This window comes from Lichenostomus cassidix, chromosome 5, assembly GCF_008360975.1.
Source record: "Lichenostomus cassidix isolate B80296 chromosome 5, HeHo_3.0, whole genome shotgun sequence".
Lineage (NCBI taxonomy): Eukaryota > Metazoa > Chordata > Aves > Passeriformes > Meliphagidae > Lichenostomus > Lichenostomus cassidix.
The window spans coordinates 47,547,627-47,568,450 of record NC_139486.1 but is presented as its reverse complement, the minus strand read 5'-3'; the positions used below and the strand labels follow the sequence as shown (position 1 = coordinate 47,568,450).

The window sequence follows — 20,824 nt, the reverse complement described above, 5'->3', positions numbered from 1 at the left end:
CTTGTCCCTGCACTCTCTTCTCCCTGCCCTCACAGGCAACAGCTCCTGGTCAAAGCAAGAAGGCTGCCCTAACTCCAAGTCAAGTGGCTCCACTCATGCCTGTGAGAGAAATATCGGCAGAAACCCCAGTTTTGTGCCAATTCCCCAGATTTAGGGCTTGTATTGAAGGGTACAACCTCCATGGCGGGGAAAGCCCCCACATGCCCTTTATGAGTGCTTGCAGAAGAAACAGACTCCCTTTTCTCCCCTACAGCTCAAGAACAGAAACTTCTCCCACACCTTATAATCTCTTTCGACTGTAGATTTTCTTTATATCAGAATCACATTTGACAAAGAAAGGTCAGCCTGATCCCCATAAAATCACCCTGTCACAGGCATATCACGCATTTCAGACAGCTTGCAAGGCTGACTAAACATTTACTTTTGGATGGCTCATTTCCAAAGTCCAGAAATAGATCCCATTCCCCAGTAAAAGAGTGCCACAGTGTGCCATCAGATGGCTTCACTGCCCTGTCACAGCGTGCCATTTGCATTCCTGCACTTTCCCCCTCACTAGGTGCCACCACTGAGCTCCCTGCACATCCTCCTGGAGAGAGGTGAGGCCTTATCTCCCAGCTGGATTATTCTGGGTAGGTATTTGTCACTCATTTTTCCATCATCTGACCTGGGGTCTTGCTAGGCTGAGGGACGTGACTAATGCACAGAGTTCTTGATTGTTTTCCCAGTGGGCACCCAGCACAGGATGGGTTAAATTGGCAGACTTGCAGAAGAAAAAATGAGATTTGCTCACACTGGATGCTGCAATATTCAAGAAAGAGTTTGCATTTTGAAAATCCTTGAAACAATTTAGCTCCGCTGCTATTCAGAGCAGTTTTACACTGTGGATGCACTCCTGCAGCTACTGCAAATTCTTCCCTGCCACAGCTGAACCTTCATCTCCAATAAATAAAACAATTTTAAAAAATACTAATCTGACACTATACAGAAGTACAGGAAAAATTTTGTATGATCCTTTGAGGGCCAAGAGATTCTGTCTGCTTGCCACACAGCACCCAGGCAAAATCAAAATGACGCAATTTTGGTAGGGTGTAGAGATTACAATCAGGCAATTACACATCCCAGACCATGTAATCACATGCAATGAGAACACCCGTGGGTGTAGTGCAAGGTGTGAGCCTGGTGTCACCAACCACAGGCTCCTCCGGTTACCCAAAGGGAGTAATTCAACAAATGCTTTAAAAATTTTTTTCTCAACATCAGGTCCATCCAGAAGAAGGCCTCTTTCCATCACGAAAAGTAATTCCTGAAAGACTGGGAAACCAACAGGACTGCACTGGAAAATATTAGCCAGAAGAATTGATCTATCATCTGTCTCATATCCATCTGTGTCTGTACAGTTGGAAAGGGGAGGGGAAAAAACCCATTACACACAATACAGAATCTGTTATACAGCTTTATAGCAGAAAAAAAGCCTCCCCAAGCTTCTGTGTGAAGTAAGTTTAAACATCTGATGCATGAACATCCTCAGCTTTAATAACCATTACTGTCTTTCATCTCCCCTTTTTTAAAGTCTCAGAACAGCATTTAAGATGCTGGCCTCCTGTAAGCATTGCACAGATGCTCCCCAGATGGCTTTTCCAAGGGGATTTCTAATTACTCAGGGTCTTTTAAAGAAATATCCTGCAGGAATCTTTTAGGTTTCTGGGGCTTTCCTTCCTTCCTCTACAAATTTCTTTACCCGGAGCTTGATTTAAAACCAAACTCAAAGGAAACACTCACAATGACTTCAATATGTCTCAGATCACATACCCTGGGGTAAAAGAGGGATTCACAGTGAAGTTTTGTAAAGAAGCAATTAGTCCAAAACTTTTAGCTTAGAATATAATGGAATAAAGGAATATTTAGTGAGACTGAGAAAGTTAATACATTTGATAGAATCATGGAATCACTTGGGCTGGAAGGGACCTTAGAGATCACCTAGTTCCAACCACCCTGCCATGGGCAGGGACACATCCTACTAGACCAGGCTGCTCACAGCTCCATCCAACCAGGCCTTGGGGATGGGGCACCCACAACACCTGTGCCAGCATCTCTCCATTCTTACAGTAAAGAATTTATTTCTAATATCTAATCTAAGCCTGCCCTCTCTGACTTGAAAGCCATTACCTCTTGTTTGGTCACTTAATGCCCTTGTAAAAAGTCCCTCTCCATCTTTCTTATAGACCCCCTTTATGTACTGGAAGGTGCTCTAAGGTATCCCCAGAATCTTCTCTAGGCTGAGAAACACCAATTCTCTCAGCTGTCTTCATCAGAGATGTGCTACAGCCCTCTGACCATCCTTGTGGCCCTCCTTGGGATTCACTCCAACAGGTCAACATCCTTCTTTTGCTTGGGCCCCCAGAGCTGTTGCAGCACTGCAGGTGGTATCTTGAGAGCAGAGTAGAGGGGCAGAATTCCCTCCCTCAGCCTGCTGGCCATGCTTCTCTTGATGTAGCCCAGGACAGGATAGGCCTTTTGGGCTGCAAGTGCACATTGCTGGGTCATGTTGAGCTTCATCTTCTATAGCAGAAGGTTCATTCTCCCAGTTCCTGCTTTTGCCTTCTTGGCACTCACTTGGGAATTGTGGCTGGGGCACTTGCCAGTGAAGACTGAGGCAAAAACATCATTGAGTACCTCAGCCTTCTCCATATACCATGTAACCAGGTCTCCTGTTTCCTTCTGGAGAGGGTCCACATTTTCTACCACCATCAACCACTTGTTATCAACCATGTACGTACCTATAGAAACTTTAACTTTTCTTGTTGCCCTTGATGTTGTTGCCCTCACTGGTCAGATTTAATTCCATCCAGGCTTTTGCTTTCCTAACCTGATCCCTGGCTACTTTGATAATCTCTCTGTATTCCTCCCAGGTTACCTGTCCTTGCTTCCATCTCAGGAAGCTTCCGTCAGACATTCTCTGTTTGAGTTTGTCCAGGAGCTGCTTGTTCATTCATGCATTTTGCCTGACAGCTTTGTTGGGATACATATCTCCTAAGCTTGGAGATGATCCTTGGCTATCAACCAGCTTGCTTGTATTCCTCTTCCCTCCAGGGCTTGGTACTTTACCAAGCAGATCCCTGAAGTGGCCAGTCTGTTCTCCTGAAGTCCAGGGCAGGAAGCTTGCTCTGCACCCTCCTCGCTCCACTAAGGATCTCAAACTCCACCATTCCATGGTCACTGCAGCCAAGGCTGTCCCTGAGCTTTTTATTTCTCCCCAGCCTTGCCTTGTCACTGAGAACAAGGTCCAGCACAACACCTCTCCTCACTGGCTCCTGTCTTACTCAGAGAAGGAAATTCTGTCTCCCCCTGCATTGCTTTTGCCCAGCTATGTTGTCCCTCCCAGGACCAGAGTTTGTGAACATGAGGCCACTCCTCTCTGAACAGAGGGTGTCCTTTGCTCAGTCTTCCTGGCTGGATGGCCTGCAGCAGACCTAGACTATAATGTCACTTGTCCTGCCCTCCTCTTAATCCTGACCCCCAAGTTCTTGGTCATCTCCTCACCCATCCCCAGGCTGAGCTCCATGCACTCCAGCTGCTCACTGACAGAGAGGACTCTGAGGAGCACCAAGAAGTTTCTGATGCTGGAAATACCTTCTTGCTTGGCTGCACTATCCCATGGTTTATCAGGTTGAAGAGACAAGCCCCAACAAGCACTGGGGTGGCCTGGAGATGGCCATTCAGGAACTCCTCTGCCCTCTGGCTGCGTTCACTGCCTGAATGCTTCACATACCTTTGGCTCTGGTGGTGTGGCTGTGAGCAGGATTTCATAAGGAGACTGCAAGGAAACAAAAACCCTGGGTGGGGCTGTGGAAGCTGGTGTAGTTCATGAGAAGGTCACACCCTTTTCATTTAATTCTAAACACCCCATTCAAGCAGACTGGCCTTCACCCTGGCCCACAGAGAACTGGCATCTCGTGACAATGGGTGTTGCATCTCTCCAGTCACCCAGCAGCCTCCTGCTCATCCCACCAGTGCAGCAGCAATGGCCAAGAAGAGCACTGGGAATGGCTCAAAACCCAAGCCCAAAGTCTTCCAAAAGGGCTGCTTTTCCACCCATCCTTTACATCAGTCATATTTCAAGCAGGAGGAAATCAGGAAAGCAGCAGCAGTGGATGTGCTGTCCCTGTCTTCCCCTGTGGCAAATGGAGGTCTATTTTTGAAACACTCCTTCCTTGCAGCCCAAGCCCCTTGGAGCCCTAATCTTACGGCCCCAGGTGACACAATACATCTAAAGTCACTACATCTGTCTCCTGCAGAGCTTCACTCCTCATCTCCCTAACCTCAGGAGCCTTAACTCCTCCCAGTCCACCCTTCCCATGCCACATCCGCACATTTCCGTTCATCCTGACCTTCCCTCCCTCCCTTGTCTGATAGTCCTTCCCACACAAGCACCACATCCTTCCTGCCCCAGTCTAGCCACAAAGCTGAGTTTGTTCACTGAAGCGGATCAGCATGAAACATAAGCATGACCCTTTGGATCAAAAGGATTAGAAGTAAAGGAGAGAGCTGCCCATCTGAATATGTACAAACATGTAGGGAAGAAGGCAGGGCCACCTCTGCTAGGTCTTGCTGGGCTCAGCCCTGCACTTCAGCCTACAGCCTCTGGCATTGTCCCATGAAAAAAAAAAAAAAAGACCTGGCACTGGCTCTTTACAAACAATAAAAAAAAAGGGGAGGGGGGGAAGGAAAAAAAGCAAAACAAGCCCCCCAAAATGGGACAGTAATTGGGCTCACAAAGACTCTGCCTGCCCAGGACACCAGGGAATGAAAGAGAATACATCCAGGAAAAGCGGGATGCATTCCCTCAAGATAGTAGATATTTGCATGAGCATACCTCATGATAGAGAAAGTCTGCAGCCCAAAGGCTGTGTAATCTAAATAGCAATATTGTAAATGTATTGGATGAGGGAAGGAAATACTATCTCCTTGCCCTGTATTTTGCATGAGGAACAGCAGTGTAGAGGGATGGGATAACTTACTCGCATCATGGGAAAATCACGGCAGAGCCAAGTCCCAAATCCCATCTCAGGGACTTAACCACAGGCTATTCTGTACTTTCTATTTATGTTAGCAAAGAAAACAGTATTTCCCTGGATTTCAATCCCCAGTGATACTGCTGGATTTGCTGTCCAGTCGTGAAATATTCCAGGAGTGGGAAGAGCAGATGAAGCTCTAGTGAGTCATGAGCAGACACTGCCTCATTGTGCAACCTGCACTGTAAGGGTCATGTTCAGCCCTCCAACTTGACCTCTGCTAGCAAGGCCAGACCCAAAATACCTTGTGCCTTTTTATAAAATTCTAGTTTTGGTTTCACTGTGGTTTTTTTGCCCCCACTTTTCATTTATTCCTTGGGGCTGTTAAGCTAGGCTTAACAAGAAAAATCAGCGCAGCCTCTCAGGGATACAGCTAAGGAGAAACCAGGCAGGGCCCAAAGCTGCACAGAAACCCAGGGCTTTCAAAGCATCAGGAAAGGGGAGCAGTGCTCAAACATCCATAATTGTTTAGCAGAGCTGACTTCACAAACACACACGCTTTTGATTGCGATCTGGCGACCACGCACACAAACCAGGGTTTCGCTCACCCGCCGCCCCCTCACTTTCTGACTCCAGGCATGGGGTGGTGAGGCAGGGCAGCCTCCCCCAGTGCACAGGCATGATGAAAGCTGGAAGAGACAGTGGGGAAACTTCCTCAGCTCCCCTGGAGATATCCTTCCAGTCTGCCTTTCTTTTTTTATCTGCCTGTTTGCTTGGGGAACTGCTGTCAGCCCACAGAGGGACATCAGACAAATCCTGCCAGAAGTCCCTCTTCCCATAGCTCTGGTGCAAGTCAATTCCCAGCAGCCCCCAAACCTCAGCTCTCTGTAAGCAGCACGAGCCAGTCACAGGTGGAAGCTCTGGATACCAATTATTTTTCCTAAAATGGCTTTTCACCATGGTTACTTCAGGAAAATGAAGCAGCTAACCCTGAAAGGTAGAGATGCCAGGAGGAAGGAGAGTGCTGGGGGGGAAAAGGGACAGTGGCCATCCCCTGTGAGCTGGCACAGCCACACTCACAGCCCTCCCACCACAGTCCCTGCAAGCTGTCTCCACTGTAGATGTCTAAGATTAGGTGAACTCCACCCAAAGTGCACTGAGGCATTTCTTAGGAACAAGAATATGTTGAACAAGTCATCAGAACTAGAAAACTGGTGGTGGGAATAGAGGATAGAAGTGCCCTAGACCTGACCTCTTAACCATAAAGTTGTTGAGGGATGGTATGCATGATTCTCTACCACAGACTTTACAGAAAAATTCTGGGACTATGGCATTCTAAAATAAGATAGCTGTGATACAGAGTAAGTGATAAGAAAAATCTCTAGATCTTTTTATTTTTTTTCAGAGAAGGCCACAAGTGAGGCCCTCTGCACCTTCCCCAAACCATCAGCTCCTTGACAAACAGCCCATTTGCTATTCTGTCCCCATTTCTCCCGGGCCACCACAGAGCTCAACCAGCAGTGACAGACCATGTTGCAGATCACGAATGACTTGCTTGCTGGCCAGCAGACTCCACCTCCCCTTCTCCCAAGTCCCTTGATACAAAGGACAAAGCAATGCCTGTACAAACATCACCAGCCCTTGATGCTTGGCTGATCAGCATCATCCCAGGCAGAGAAATACTGTAGCTTTTGCTGGAAGGGAGCAGGAGCAGCTCCCAGAAGCAGAATGCCCTGCTTTGTCCCGAAATGGAACACAACCCTCTCACCCTTTGCCATGCTCCCACCCGCCTTCCCAGCTCCCAACCTTCAGTCCTTTCAACACCCCCAGTTTTTCCACTCTGCCATGAAGCAATGAGAAATTCCCTGCCAGATGACATTGCTCAAATGGGGTTTAGGAAAAAAAAAAAAATCCCTACTCCGGACAAACTAGCTCCTTCTTTTCCCCCATAAGGAAGAAGGATAATAGCACAGCCAGGAAAAAAATACCCAACAAACTATCCCCAAATCCTGCTGTAATCAAAAGAATAATTGCTCCAAGAGAGTTATGCCTACAGCTGAGTCACTAAAATGAAGAAACATCTCTGTGTCCATAGAAAGCAAACAATTCTTGGGTCATGCAGCAGAGATTCTCTACATCCTTGTTAGAAGGAAAGAAAAAAGAAGCCAAATGCAATTAATCATAGTCTCAGAAGAATGGATGAAATCTCTCTAATTAGCTACCTAGACTCATCTTTCCACTTTTGAAAACTAATCCAGCTGCCTTCTTTCACCTTTCACCCACAGTGCTGCCACATATGCCTGCTGCAAATACCAAATCACGTCTCTCCAGGGATGCACTCGCCTGCAGCAGGGGGTCCCACAACAGCTTTGCAGAAAGGGTACAGGGAGGGAGAACCTCTGCAGAGTGCAAACAGAGCTCCTTTTTAGCCACCTTTTGTGGATGAGCTGTTAAGGAGTTTGCACTCTCCAAGAACCTGTGCAGACCTCAGCTGAACTACAGGAGTTATTTTCAAGCTAGGCATTTTATATCCACAATCCCAACCCAACTGATCAATTACCAGAAAACACCAATAATAAAAAAAAATTAAAAAAAAAATCAAACATACAAACATGAAAACACTTTCCAAATGGTTAAGATTACAACTGCTTGTGTTAATAAATTGGCTTATACCTCATCCCCAGGTGGTGAAATTTGCCTGAACAACAAAGTTTTGGAAAACATGGGGGGAAAGGGTAGCACTTTAGAGAGAAGACGAGGAAGGGCTGGAGCTGGTGGTTGCAGTTTAAGAGCATAGGATTTTTTAACATCCAAAAAATCCTATGCAAATCAGAACAAGACATTCAACTTCCCCAGGGCTCCCTTAATAAATAAGGGTTGACAAATATTATTCTAACAATGAAAACAATAGCAGACCGGCTCTTCAGGTCAAATACATCAATGGTAAATACAATACAGAAGAATAATACCAAAATGACATCAGCTGAGGAACTGAGACTGATTTCTACTCCCTCTCTTGTATACAAAGCACTGCTAACATATGAATGAATAATGCTGTCAACAACAGATGGGGAACGCTGGCCAGCTTTGTGGTGAGGGAAAGCAAAGAACACAGACTGGACAGAAATCTCTGGCTTTGCTCTTCCATGACACAGCAGAAATGCTACTTTTCAATAGAAGGTGATTGGGTCATTCTTCTGGGGAAAAAAAATGGAAGTGATTACATAGCTCCAAGTACAGCTGGAGCCTTCCTGTAAAAATGTGGGAAAAAGGGAGAGATGATTAACAGCCAGGCTGTGGGATTCAGCAACAAGGCCAAGGAGCCTTGGGCATGTCCGTGATGCAACTCCCACTTCTTTCCCTCCGACGGGGACACTCCGGGGGCTGTTTCATGGCACAGAGCTGTTGTCCAGCCGAATTCCTGCTCACCAGAATATCAGCCAAAACACTAAAGCCTGGTATATTGTTCCTCTAATCTCTGCACAGCTAGGCACAGTGGGGTTTGGCTGCAGCAAAGGTTGCTACCAAGCACCCAGAGAGGCTTTCTCAGCCTGAAGCTGCTGTTTGTCAAATTGCATCAGCCCTCTCTGCACATCACAGTGCTCAGGAGGATGCTGCCAGCAGGTAGAGCTGGTCCCTTGCTAATAGAAATTCCTATCGTCCTTCCAGGGGGATGCACAGATCTGCATGGAGAAAGCCAGGAGCTGCCGGCAGACAGGCTGGTTTCCCCAGTCCTGCCATGGGACTGAGGAGCAGCTCCAAATCCACTGCTGCCAGGCAGGAGCAGCGAGCCGAAGCTGCCCTCCGCAGGATGCAAGGGAAACAGCCCTGCATGGGAAAGCCAGGAGCTGCATCACTCTCCACGTTCAGATACCTTGCTGTCCCATAATTACGGACAAGGTTCACTTTTCTCAGCGTTATGCTGCAGACACAAAGTTTAAGGTCCAGAAGCTTTCAAAGTGAGCGGGGAGTCTGGAAGCCTCCTGTTGTCTGACAGCACCAAGACCTAACATCCCAAAGCTAGACTGCCTTCAAGTAAATGTCTCTGACTAATTAAATGAACCTGGAGATTCCCACCCAGTACACATTTTCTATAAACCTGTGACTGATGCACACACTGGAAAGTGAAATCCCATAAATTTTTGCTAGATAACAAAGCTGCTTCTGTGTTGATGCTTAAATATGGGTATATAACCAAAGCTGAGAACTCAGGTGACCTTTATTTCAGTTAATACAAAAAGGGATACAACTATTATATTTGATTAAAAACAATACTTAGTAAAACCAGCACTCAGCCAGCAATATCTATAAATACTTTTAAATGCTGATCACTTAATATTAGGTATGTCTCCAATTTTCATTTAGATAACCATGTAATAACTACAAAATGAATCCTCCTGGCCAGTCTTGTGCCACTTGGCCAATGCTGCCAGGGTAAAGCAGCAAAGAAGGTTTCAGGGCTGCTCCCTAAGGCTAAAAGATTAAAGTGTTCCACTCCACTAACCTGTGCAAAGGTTCCACACACAAAATAGCATCACTGCAGCACCTGAATGCATGTGGATGCACAATGGGGTTCAGAGGGCAACATGTGACAACCCCACATCATAATGCAGCGTGCCCCATGCAAAACACCCAGGAGATGTATCACCATACACAGTCCACAAAGCTTATGGCCCTAGGACGAGGATGAGAGTGATTTTTACCCTCTATCCTACCCTGTAGAGTTATTTAACGCAGAAGCAAACATCCACAATAAAAATAAGTAGAGCAAAACAAAAGCTTGAAAGTTCACAAGGGATTTTTTTCCCCCACCAGAGCAATGCTGGGGAATCCTCCAGGCAGAGTACAGCCACATGCTGTAAAATTCTGTGAGACACCATATCTTTTGAGCATTTCTTTCCTATTGCAGATTATACGAGAAAGTGGCAGCCTCCTGTGATATGCCAGGCTGTGGAAAGCAAACATGGAAGTGTCAGGCATGTGCTTCATCCTGCTGTGACAGGGCTAGATCCTCTCACTCTTTTCCCCCACTGTCCCAAGCTTGCTTTTCCCCAGCCCTTTCCCAAGGTCTTGCCCTATATTGACCAATCCCCAATGACACCATTTTCTCCACAAGTTGCATGGTGCTCCTGATTTCCATTTCTTAGTTGTACAGCAGCATTTCTTAAAAGCAGGCTATGCCTTGTGTGCTGCTTTTTGGCACACTCAGCTCCAAAGACAAGACAGTCAGGAGAAAGAAAGGATCCATTTGCCAATTCAGCTTGTTTTAAAATGTGTTGAAGTAGGCAGAAGGTGAGATTTTCAACAAGATCTCCTTGAAAACAGTGCAAATATTCTTTGTAGCAGCATGGAAAGCAAGATTTTGAGTTCTGCTATGGTCCTCTACTGCCACCAGCAGTCAGATATCATCAAAAGCTGCAGGGCAGCAAAATATCCCTTAGCAGCTCCCTCAATGGTTGCAACAAAATCAGTACCAAACAAGTGGGTCACTCACCTGACTTTGGTGGAGAGAAAACCTCCCAGAACAGAGCCAGAAATGATGCCAACTCCAAAGCAAAGGCCCAGCTTCCCCAAAGCACCAGCACGCTGGGAAGGAGTAGTGACATCTGTAATAACCTTCTGAGCACCTGCAGGGGGGAAAAATACCCCTTAAAAGAAGTTCTGGTCAGGATCTGAGCAGATATTCCAGCAGTTCCCATGGTTTTATGGCTAAGCCATTAAGAATTTTTGGGTTTTGGGGTTTTTTTTTCCCCAGTTAAAACTTTTCTGGCTGGTTCCTGGTTAGGCAGCTTTCCCACCTCACAAGTTTCATACTCCATGTGGAAGAGAGCCTCCAAATAAGCACTGTCACCCCTCTCTGGGAGCCCCACAGCCCATCAGTTTGGAACACAACAGCCCATCAGCCAGGAGAAACAGAACCATTCAAACCCCTGAAATAAATCACTTCACAAGTGGCAAGAAGCACTATCAACCTGAGTCCTCTTGCATGATTTACATGGACTTCTGGTAGTTGAAGTTTATGTCTTTTACAGGAAAATTATAGGAAACATGAACCAAAACAGAACAGCTTGGTGGGTAATGAAAGGTATTTTTGTAATAATGTTTAATTTTTACCAGTATGCTCATTTTACCAGGAGAAAGGGCAAAGCTTTCCTATAAAATATCCTGGGTGCAAGAAGGCAGCTGAGAAGTCTGGGATGGCACTGCTCTCAGCAAATGACTTTCACCCATGTCTGGGTAGTCAAGGCCAAACAATTTCCTCAAGATTACACAGGAGAAAGGACTTGGACCTGTGAACAACTAAGCACTACCTTCCACAGCCAGTACACCTGCTGCTTCACATTCCCACCATTCACCCCGAGGATTTTTCCATGTTCCTCCTGCCTGCCTTCATGCAGCTGAACATGCTGACCTCCAGTAAAATGAGCAAGAAGGGCTGACTGAGGGAATAAAAACAATTTGGAAAGCTGCTCATCCCTGACTGACCTTACCTGGTATCCCATGCATGAATACTCCTGGCAGCCTGGAGAGGAAGAGGAGGGGGATGCTGGTGGAGAGGGACATAAGCAGGAACATGACACTTCCAGATGCACAGGAGAGAATTAAGGCTGCTCGGGCACCAAATTGATCTGCAAACCTGGTACAGAAATGGCACAAGACTGTAATTTTTCTAATTAAAAAAAAAAAAAAAATCAATTTTGCTTCTATTTGATGGGTAAAATACAACACCACAACAAAACGCACTAACAAATAACTAAAAACTCCCCAAGCCTCAAAACACAAACAAGCAAAAACCCCAGCCAGACCAGGTTTTGAGCCAGCTCCAACTCTGTGCCACAATTCAACTTCAAGATACTTAAAAAGCCTACGCTGGACAAAGTCTGAGAGTACCACAGAAAGGGTTCTGAACAACAGGGCTAAGATGACCATAAACCAGGCCTTAGATAGAGTTTCTCACTGCAATTCCTCCTTCCTTCACTTTATTGTAGCTGCATATCACAGTTAGCAGATGAACATTACCGTGCATAGCAATTAGCTGTGCTTACACTAAGAGGAACAACCCCTAAAAATGCCAAGGTTGGTCTACAAACAGAGCTAAGCTTAAGTACTTAAAAGGTTTCGTGTTGAGGGAGAGGTACAGGTTAAAACTTTGCTGTTTACATGTAAGCCAGGGAAGTTTATATTTGCTGTTTGTAACCTGAAGACCACAAATCACTACATTGTTGGTGTGGGGCTTTTTTTGTTTTGTTACTTAGGAGTAAAGACAGTGCTTTATCTTCTCATGTCTGTTTAGGAGCATTTAGCAAGAAGAACACTGAAAACTGACCAAGCAACACATTCTCTCTTATTCTGCTTCTTCCTCTTTAATCTATGCTTACACTGACATCAAAGAAGTCTCATGTCTAGAAAAATCCTTTTTTATTTCAAACCTACATTGCAAATTTTGGCTTCAATCTGGCAATAGACACCTTCAGTCCTAGACAGATTCTGGTTTGCCATTTTCCTTCCCTCCAGCAGTGATTCTAGATATTAGAAAATGACATGCACCAGATTTCAGGTGGTGTCAGGCCAGGACAGAAATACTATTTTAGGTTTGTGTGTTAATAGAAAAAGCATTAGAAGTGGGCCCTTTGCACCATCTCCACCCCTAGAAATGCCTTTTCTGTGAAGAAGTACTGTAGAATCAAATGTTGCTGTTATTTATTTTAAAATGTGTCCAAGGGCTGAGATCAGATCCTCAAAAAGCCACATTCCATGTGCCAGAGGATCCTGTAGAGCTCCCAGTCTACATCAACCAGAGAAGTAAATTCCATGCAATAAAACTGAAGCACACACCAGCTCCCTACCCATTTATTAATTTGTTGATCAGTAGCAGGGCTGAGAAGTTAGATTTTCTCAGACTCATTTTAGTTTCCTATCACTGAATTACACACCTGTTTCAGGGTTTTATTTTTCCTGGTCTATGGGAATGCATTCTCCCACCACCCAAATTTTTTAAGGCTATTTACATTTCCTTAGGAGCAGGAAAGCATGTTCCATGGGGTAAAAAGGCAGAAAATCCAAGCCTTTTCCACTCTTTTCTCATTTTAATAGCTGAATTTATAGATATTTTTAAAATATTCCTAAAAGTCCTTAAAGGGCCATGGAAGTCTAAATTTGTATTCAACACAGATGTAGATTCAGCTGAAGAAATAACACAACCCTCAATTATTTTAATTATTTTCATTGACAGCTCTACTTAACACCATTACCCTCCATTTTTGGGGTTTTTTTTGGGTTTTTTTTCGGGGAGGTTGTTGGGGTTTTTTTGGGGTTTTTTTTTGGTTTTTTTTGTTTCCCCATCACAAGACATTTCTAAGGTTACACATGGCTATAAAACATTTGCAGGATTAATCTGTTAAGACCTGGGCTCTGAGGACTGCGGTGGCTTAAGCCCATTCCCAGGATATTGTTACACTTAAATGTGTGGCATTAAAATATAGCTAAGTTAATAGAAAGGCATTAAAATATAGCTAAGTTAATAGAAAGGCTGCTTCTATGCTGCAGGATTTCTAATAATAGCATTTTTTTTCCCACTTGCTCATTATGAAATCCTCAAACATTTCAACAGGGCCACAAACCAGAACTAAATGATTTTTATGAAAGTATAAAAATGCCTGGCCTTTTTCAGCTATGTAAAGTGTCATGAGAATCATTCTCACTTACCTTCCAAAAATGTAACCTCCCACGAGCTGGAGGACACCAAAGGTTGTCTGGAGGTAGCCAAACCACACTGAATCCAAACCTAGGCTCTTTGCCAAGTACTAAAGAAGAAGAAAAAAAGACAAACCAACAAATAAGTGGAAAAGAAACATACTATATTTATGAATAAACAGCTTAATGTCTGTGTGGAGAGGATCACAGCTCCAAACAAACACTTCCTTCAGCTCCCCATCCCTATAGATGGAATCTTCACTGGGCTAGACACTGGCTACTTAATAAACTCCGAAAGTCTGACACCCTGAAGGACAGGGGGATGTGATCAAAACCATCAATTTTTGGACAGGTCACAATTCCATATCACCATTTACCTTTGCAGTTCAACACAACTGAACATATTCAGCAACTGCTAAGGGAGATGAGGGAAATTTTAAGTGCATTCCTGCCTCCAGACCCTGCACCTGGAGAAGCCCTATCATCCTTTGGGAGATGACTATGGAAAGGTCTTGGAGCTGTTGTTTAACCAAGCAAGCCAGACTCAGTACAAGTACAGCATGGGCAAATATTGCTGTTACTGAATGGTAATATAGATGGTACACCCACAACCTGAGCTTGCAGAAAACACAGATGCACACCTTGAAGAGCCATAATACATTGGGGTTTTTTATTTAAATACTGTATATTCAAGGGACAGCTATTTCTGATTTATGTTTTTGTTGTGTCATGGTTTTGTTTAGCCTGGACGTACAGGGAGACCTTCTCTCTCTGCAACTGCCTGAAAGGGATTTGTAGCAAAGTGGGGTCACTCTCTTCTCACAGGTAACTAGCAATAGGACAAGGGTAAATGACCTCAAGTTGTGCCAGGGACAGTTGAGACTAGATACTGCAAAAAGTTTCTGCACTGAAAGGGCTGTCAAGCACTGGAACAGACTGCCTAGAGAAGTGATGGAATCCCCATCCCTGAAGCGATCTAAAAAATGTGTAGCTGTGGCAGTCAGGGACATGGTTTAGTGGTGGACTTGGCAGTATTAGGTTTCTGATCAGACTCAATGATCTTAAGGGTCTTTTCCAACTTGAAGGACTCTGATTTTATAAAAAAACAGACAGAAGAGCCAAGTAAATGAGAAGCAATTAATCCCACTGAGTTGATTAATTACACACTCAGAAAAACACACTTTTGACTTGAAACCTCTGCTTCCTGATACCTGCTGGCTGGCTCAGTCACACTCCAAGCAAGAAGACATAAACAACATCAGCTTCACTCTGAGCACTCAGGCCAGGAAAGGGCTCTGGGTGCTACTGCAGCACATGTAATAAAACAGCTTTTATGGCCTGGGTGGACCCTGGTCAGAGACACAGCCTGGTAAGAATACCAAGTACTCCTTTCACTATGAAAAACATCTTTCCTTTTTCCTGCTTGAAGCTATCTTCTGACTTTGCTGGAAAACTCCAGAGCCTGGCACTGAAGGAAATGTGCTGTGAAGCAAGAGAACCCATACTCACAGGCATGATTCCCAACTGCATGAAGAGCATGGTCAGGTCCAGGGCTGCAATCACATAGGCAACACGGATCACTTGTCGACTCTTGACCTCTCCCAGGTGGCCACTCTCCCCCAGGGTCTTGTTCCTCATTCCTGAGGCTTCTTCCTCACCTTCAGTGCTGGCTTTAGCATTCATAGTGCTCACAGAGTGACTTGTTGCAGGACGGGCTGGAAAATGACACGGAGGCACTTCCTAACTGAGAATGTGAAGCGTAGATAAGGTGCAGAAGTTGTGTGCACAGTTCAAAGCTTACAGTGTGAAAGGTCCAGCACGCCACGGATTTAATCCTTCTTTCTTTTTTCCTCTTCCCTTTGCTTACTTGCTCGGCAGGATTAAAGGCAGGCACACATCAAACCAGGGATCTTGTTCTTCAGCCTTGTCACAGGTGGGCTCACTGCTCCAAGTGCCATCACAACAAAGATCAGCTGGAGTGTCCCAGCGAAGTGAAAGTGAACATTGCCCCAAACAAGAGCACGTGATAAGCTCTTCAACTCTTTTAACTCTTTCACTTCCTTCATTTTTACTGCCTCAGGTGGCTTAGAAGAGATGTCTGTTTTAATTCTTCATGAAAGGCACTTGGCTTTTATTTTTGAAGGTTACAAGTGAAGCTTACAGCAGAACAGCTATTTCCAAGCCCAGCAGGTTTATACAGATCCTGGAACAAACATAGGCCTTGCAGTTAGAGCCCCACTCATCAACACCTTTACCTGAGCCACTTTCCCTCCTTTAGCAGGTGCTGCAAATTTAAAGTAATTCTGAGCTAGCAAATGTTCACATGTGACTCCACTCAGACTACAGATAACCAGCCAAGGTCAAAAACATTAAAAAAAAAAGCATTAAATCCACACAAATCATGAATCTGACTGCCAGCTGGGAATGAAATAAATAAGATTCATTTGGCCTTTGGGAGTTTTGTTGTTTGCATGTTTGTTTACTTAGGGTTTTATTTGTTTGTGTGCTTGTTTATTTGCTTGGGGGTTTATTTGTTTGTTTTCCTATTCATTGAAGCCTGGAAGTCTGGTTGAGGATTATCTTTATTTTGAAGAGAAAAAGAAGGCAGAGATTCCAATGCTCTGACTTTGTAGAATTATAGGACTTTTGGAAGGAAGGGAACTGCAGATCTCATCCACCCTGCTGCTTGAACACATCAGTTCAACTGTGGCTTTTTCTAGGCAAGCTTTGAAAATCTTAGAGCAAAGAGGTTTGCCCCTTCTCTAAGTATGTGGGAAAGAAGCTTTTTGTACTGTCCCATCAGAATTTCTTGTGCTGCAGCTTGACCACATCATCCAGTCCCTCTAATTTAGTAGCAGCTCTGCTCAGAAACAGAGTCTTGACTCTCCATGAAGGCTGACACAGACAAATTAACACAGAGACACACACAGATGTCTGCTGGCTTGGATCTGGAGTGGCTGTCAGAGCTCTAGGATTCCAACCAGGCCTAGGGAGACTGAACTGTAAGATCTCTGGGCACACCTTTTTGTTCAACATGTCACCATGGAGCCCTGGGACTTGCTGAAGGCTGCCAGACTCTACCTCCTGGCAAAGGAGGGAGAAGTCCAAAGGTTAAATCTTTCACCAGGGTTGGGTACCATATCGCTGGAGATAGCACAGAAACAACCTATCACAAACTCAGAGCATGAGTGAAAAAAGCACCTTTAAATATTACTTTCCTACAGCAATACCAGCACTCAAACAAATCCAGCTCACAAGACCCCAGAATTTGTATTTGTTACTGAAGAAGAATGATTACCCAGCATACATCCCAATTTAGCAAAGGATCAGTGCTCGACATTTGGTTCATCTCAGAGCAAAACAATGGACTTGCCTGCACTTTGAACGTCCTTCAGCACAGTACCAACATCATCACTCCCTGGTTTGTGCTGGATAGGCACAATGTACAAATTACCATTGAATAGAAGAGTAAAATTAATGACAGAACTCTTTTTATGGAGGTTTTGAGACAACCAAAAAAGCGACTCATGCAAATGCAATGTGAAAGAGTGCCTACAGGAAACCTTGCTGACTTGGACTTGAAAAGCACCAATATTTTGACTGGTGAGTTTGTCTCAGCAGCAACTGAAAACAGATCCCAGGAAGGCGACTGAGGGAAGCAATGTCTTGCAGATGCAGCCACTCTCTGCCAGATAGGAGCCTTGTCCTGCCAGGGCCTGCAGAGCAGACAGCTAGCCAGCCACATGCTCTCCTTTGGATTTGGCTTCTTCCTGCTGACATTGACAAGCGAAGGGGATTAAAACCCCCCAGAGCTTAATTTCCAGTCTCTGGGGCAAAAGGCAGTTCTAAAAAGCAGGAAACTAAACTTGGTGTCCGTGGAGCATAAGCTATGATCATCAGTTCCTGTACATCCCTGGATGGTTTAGCACCCAAGCCTGCTCCTTAGCATCCCAAGATCAGGATGCAAGTAAAAAAGTGCTCTGGGCACAACTCAGTGATCCCCTTCTAGCAACAGGATAATTTGTACAGGATAATTTATCTCCCCGTTGTGGTACTTTCGCCCAGGCAGGACAAAGGCTAGAGGGTGGCAGTTTCAAGCTGCCTTTACAAGCTGTGAGCCAAGTTTGTACTGCCCTGGCCTCCAGGATGCAAGGAGGAGCTGTGTTCTCCAAACCTGGCCAAGGTGTTGGCAGCCTCAAACCATCTCAGTTTCCTCTTGCAAAAAGTCTTCTGCACAGGAATTTGCACTTTCCTGACTTTCAGCACCTGAGTTTTAGAATCTTGCCCCGTGAATCAATCGGTCTAAGGGCTAAATGTGGCAGCAGGAGTTCTGATGGAAATACAGCCAGTGTGATCGACACATGGCAGATTCTCCTCCTCCTCTGAGCGAGATGTCTGACTGAAAATGTCTGCAGGAACCTAAGTGTGGTGGAGATTAACCCTGTTCCCAGCTATGCTCTGCTGAACATCATGTTTGCAGCCATCCAGCTCGGGGCCAGCTCATTTATACCTGTAGTGATAATGCACCATTAATGACAGATGGCATGAGCTGGCACTGCATTTTTATCTAAAGGCTCCTTCTGGCTCAATTAGAGACTACACCACGGGGAGCACTCGGTCCCTGACAAGTCATCTCTGAAAAACAGAATTAATTTTAAAACTGGGGAGGAACAGGTTATGAAGAGGAAATGAATTTTCTTGGGTAGGATAAATAAACTTTGAATAGACGTATATTTCAGGGAGACTACCATGAGAACAAGCAAGGAGATAAATATCTTGTTGTAAAATTGCAGATTAGTCCATTATCTATGCATTAAGCCTTGACACTCATTCTCAGCAATTTCAGAGTATTTATAGTTGCCTTTCCTGGTATATCTTCCCTGAGGCAAATTTATCTGGTGATATCTGAAAAAAAATAGAGCAGGAAACCAGAGAACATCTTTTAAAAAAATCATAAAGGCTCACTGTTTATGTTACTTGGGCAGAATTTTTGTCCTAAATTACTGGAATGGGAAGCAAGGCTAGCACATGCACAAGGAGGGGAAATCCACCTACATCAATACCAGAAGTTGAAAATGTTGGTTGAAAAAGGATAAACTGGGCAGAAATAAATCTTAAATCTGTCCCTGAACCCATATTTTTTCACAGAGGAAGCTTAATATGATCTTGAAGAACCCAGGGTGCCCTGGGTGGGAGTCTGCAGAGGGTCAAAACAAGTTTTCAGCCCCAAAGAAGCCTTGAAGAGGGATGAAAATGCTGATGTACACCGATGCCAGCAATGAAGGGCAATCTCTCAGGCCTCAAATCCTTTATGAATGTGAGCTGGCAGCTCTCTTCAGCAACACAAAAATATCAGGGGGATGAACCAAATCCTGCTCCAGCATAGATCAGTCACAAATCCTTGCCCTTGTGGTTATGCATCCATACCCATGGCAAGCATGACATCTGGCTGGGAATGCCAGGGAGGGAATCACTGCCTCTTGCTGTCAGCAAAATTTCATTTCTCCTTGCAAAGAGAAACTGCATTTCCACGGACTGTGTTCTGGGGGTGCCAGGAGGGACATGAGGTGTGAGATGAATAATTATGACCATACCTCATGTCCCTGCCCAAGAAGCAGCAAAGGTAACCCTTCCTCTCTTTGGATGAGCATCCAGAGTCACCTCACCAAAAACAGTGAGACAGGCAGGCATTCAGACAAGGAGGGACAGAGCAACCCTTCACAGAGACACAGTCCTCAGGGAGCCATTGTCCTGGGGATCTTTCTTAAACTCTGTAATATGAGAAAGGAAATGGAAGAACTATCTCAAAGTGATTCCTCAATAGTGGGAATGCTGAATGGCTGTAATGAGGGAAACTGCTCAACACCAGACATGGTCACTGGGAGCCATCAAATCTGCAGGATCTGGCCTGATCCCTCTCTTTCCCTAACTCCAAGACTAAGGGAACAGGCCTCATTTGTATTCTGGTGAAAGATTTATACAGTTAAGCAAATAAGAGCATAGATGGCCTGGTATTGCCAAAATTATATCTCAAGTTTGTTGACTGATTTATTCCTTTGTCTAATTGTGTCCATGAAAAAAACAGCTCACTAATGCTCACTAATGAATGGAAAAAGACTCCACATGGCCAGAAAAGAAAAAGAAAAAAAAAAAAAAGGCAAAGGAAAAAAAAGGCAAAAAAAAAAAGCAGCCATGTTTATTTTACAGAATAGTCTTCAGGGATTTTCATAAAAACTGCAGAGACAGTCCAAATCTACATTGAAATCAGATTCCTGGTGGCTGCTGAACTCTTTTGGCTTTTTCTGTGTGTGTATTAAATTGCAAAAAGCAATTATTTATAATTTGTTTTTATAAAAATGCTGGTGCACTTATTATGCCTGGCAAATTATTTTGTGAAATGGAAAAGGCTATTGTTCGTTCTCTTGGTAAAGTCTTTGTTACTTAGCATATTAAACTGCAAATCACATTTTATCTGAAAGGTCCCTTCCAACCCAAAGTGTTCTATGAAATATAGCTGGTTATTATTAGCTTTTTAATGGTAAAACCCCAAAGCTCCAACTAATATTGAGGCCCCATTTGGTGCCCTGTAAACACAAAAAGAGGTTGAGATTCAGATGAGGGAAAACATTAAATTTTCCTTGTCTTGCAGATGGGACTCTAACAGACAGAGGGGTTTAATGACTTCCCTGGAAACAGAGGAAATCTGTGGATGAGGCTGGAGTCAGATTCAATCATCTTTTGGACACCAGTTCCCTTGTTTAACCACAGGGCAGTTTCTTGTCTCTAATACTCTGGAAAAATTAAAATAAAAGAGAACATTTCTGAATACTGGAATTGGACAACAAAACATGCAGATGAGGCAGAGACTTTGTCAATTGTAAAAGAGTTTTGGAAAAATCCCGTGGCCTCAATTCAGGAGAGTTGCACCAAGAATAACATGACCAAATAGGAAGAAAAGCTCAGTTCTTTGTACCCATCCAGTCTCATGGGCTCCAGTAGGACCTTACCAGGGCAGGAGCCTCACGTGCTGCTCACACTGAGTGGCATCTTGTGTGGGATGATTTCAGCTCAGCCAGAAGATTCATCTCTGGATCATCTCCCCGGTAGGAGATGTGACC

At 44.5% G+C, this 20,824-nt stretch overlaps 1 protein-coding gene across 3 annotated transcripts in view; it reads right to left on the bottom strand.

Moving 5' to 3' along the window:
- The window catches only part of SLC67A1 (solute carrier family 67 member 1), a 57,704-nt gene extending 41,849 nt beyond the window's left edge, over nucleotides 1-15,855 (bottom strand). The window contains exons 1-5 of one of the 3 annotated variants that reach the window (XM_085062900.1): nucleotides 15,574-15,855; nucleotides 15,216-15,421; nucleotides 13,719-13,816; nucleotides 11,504-11,649; nucleotides 10,507-10,639 (exon numbers count right to left, since the gene is read on the bottom strand). In XM_085062900.1, coding sequence (XP_084919026.1) covers nucleotides 10,507-10,639; nucleotides 11,504-11,649; nucleotides 13,719-13,816; nucleotides 15,216-15,389 — 551 coding nt within the window. In that variant the 5' untranslated portion in view covers nucleotides 15,390-15,421; nucleotides 15,574-15,855. Of the gene's footprint in view, nucleotides 1-10,506; nucleotides 10,640-11,503; nucleotides 11,650-13,718; nucleotides 13,817-15,215 lie in introns of all 3 variants that reach the window. The other 2 variants (XM_085062899.1, XM_085062901.1) reach the window with 2 other exon arrangements.
- Between the last annotated feature and the right edge of the window lie 4,969 nt (nucleotides 15,856-20,824).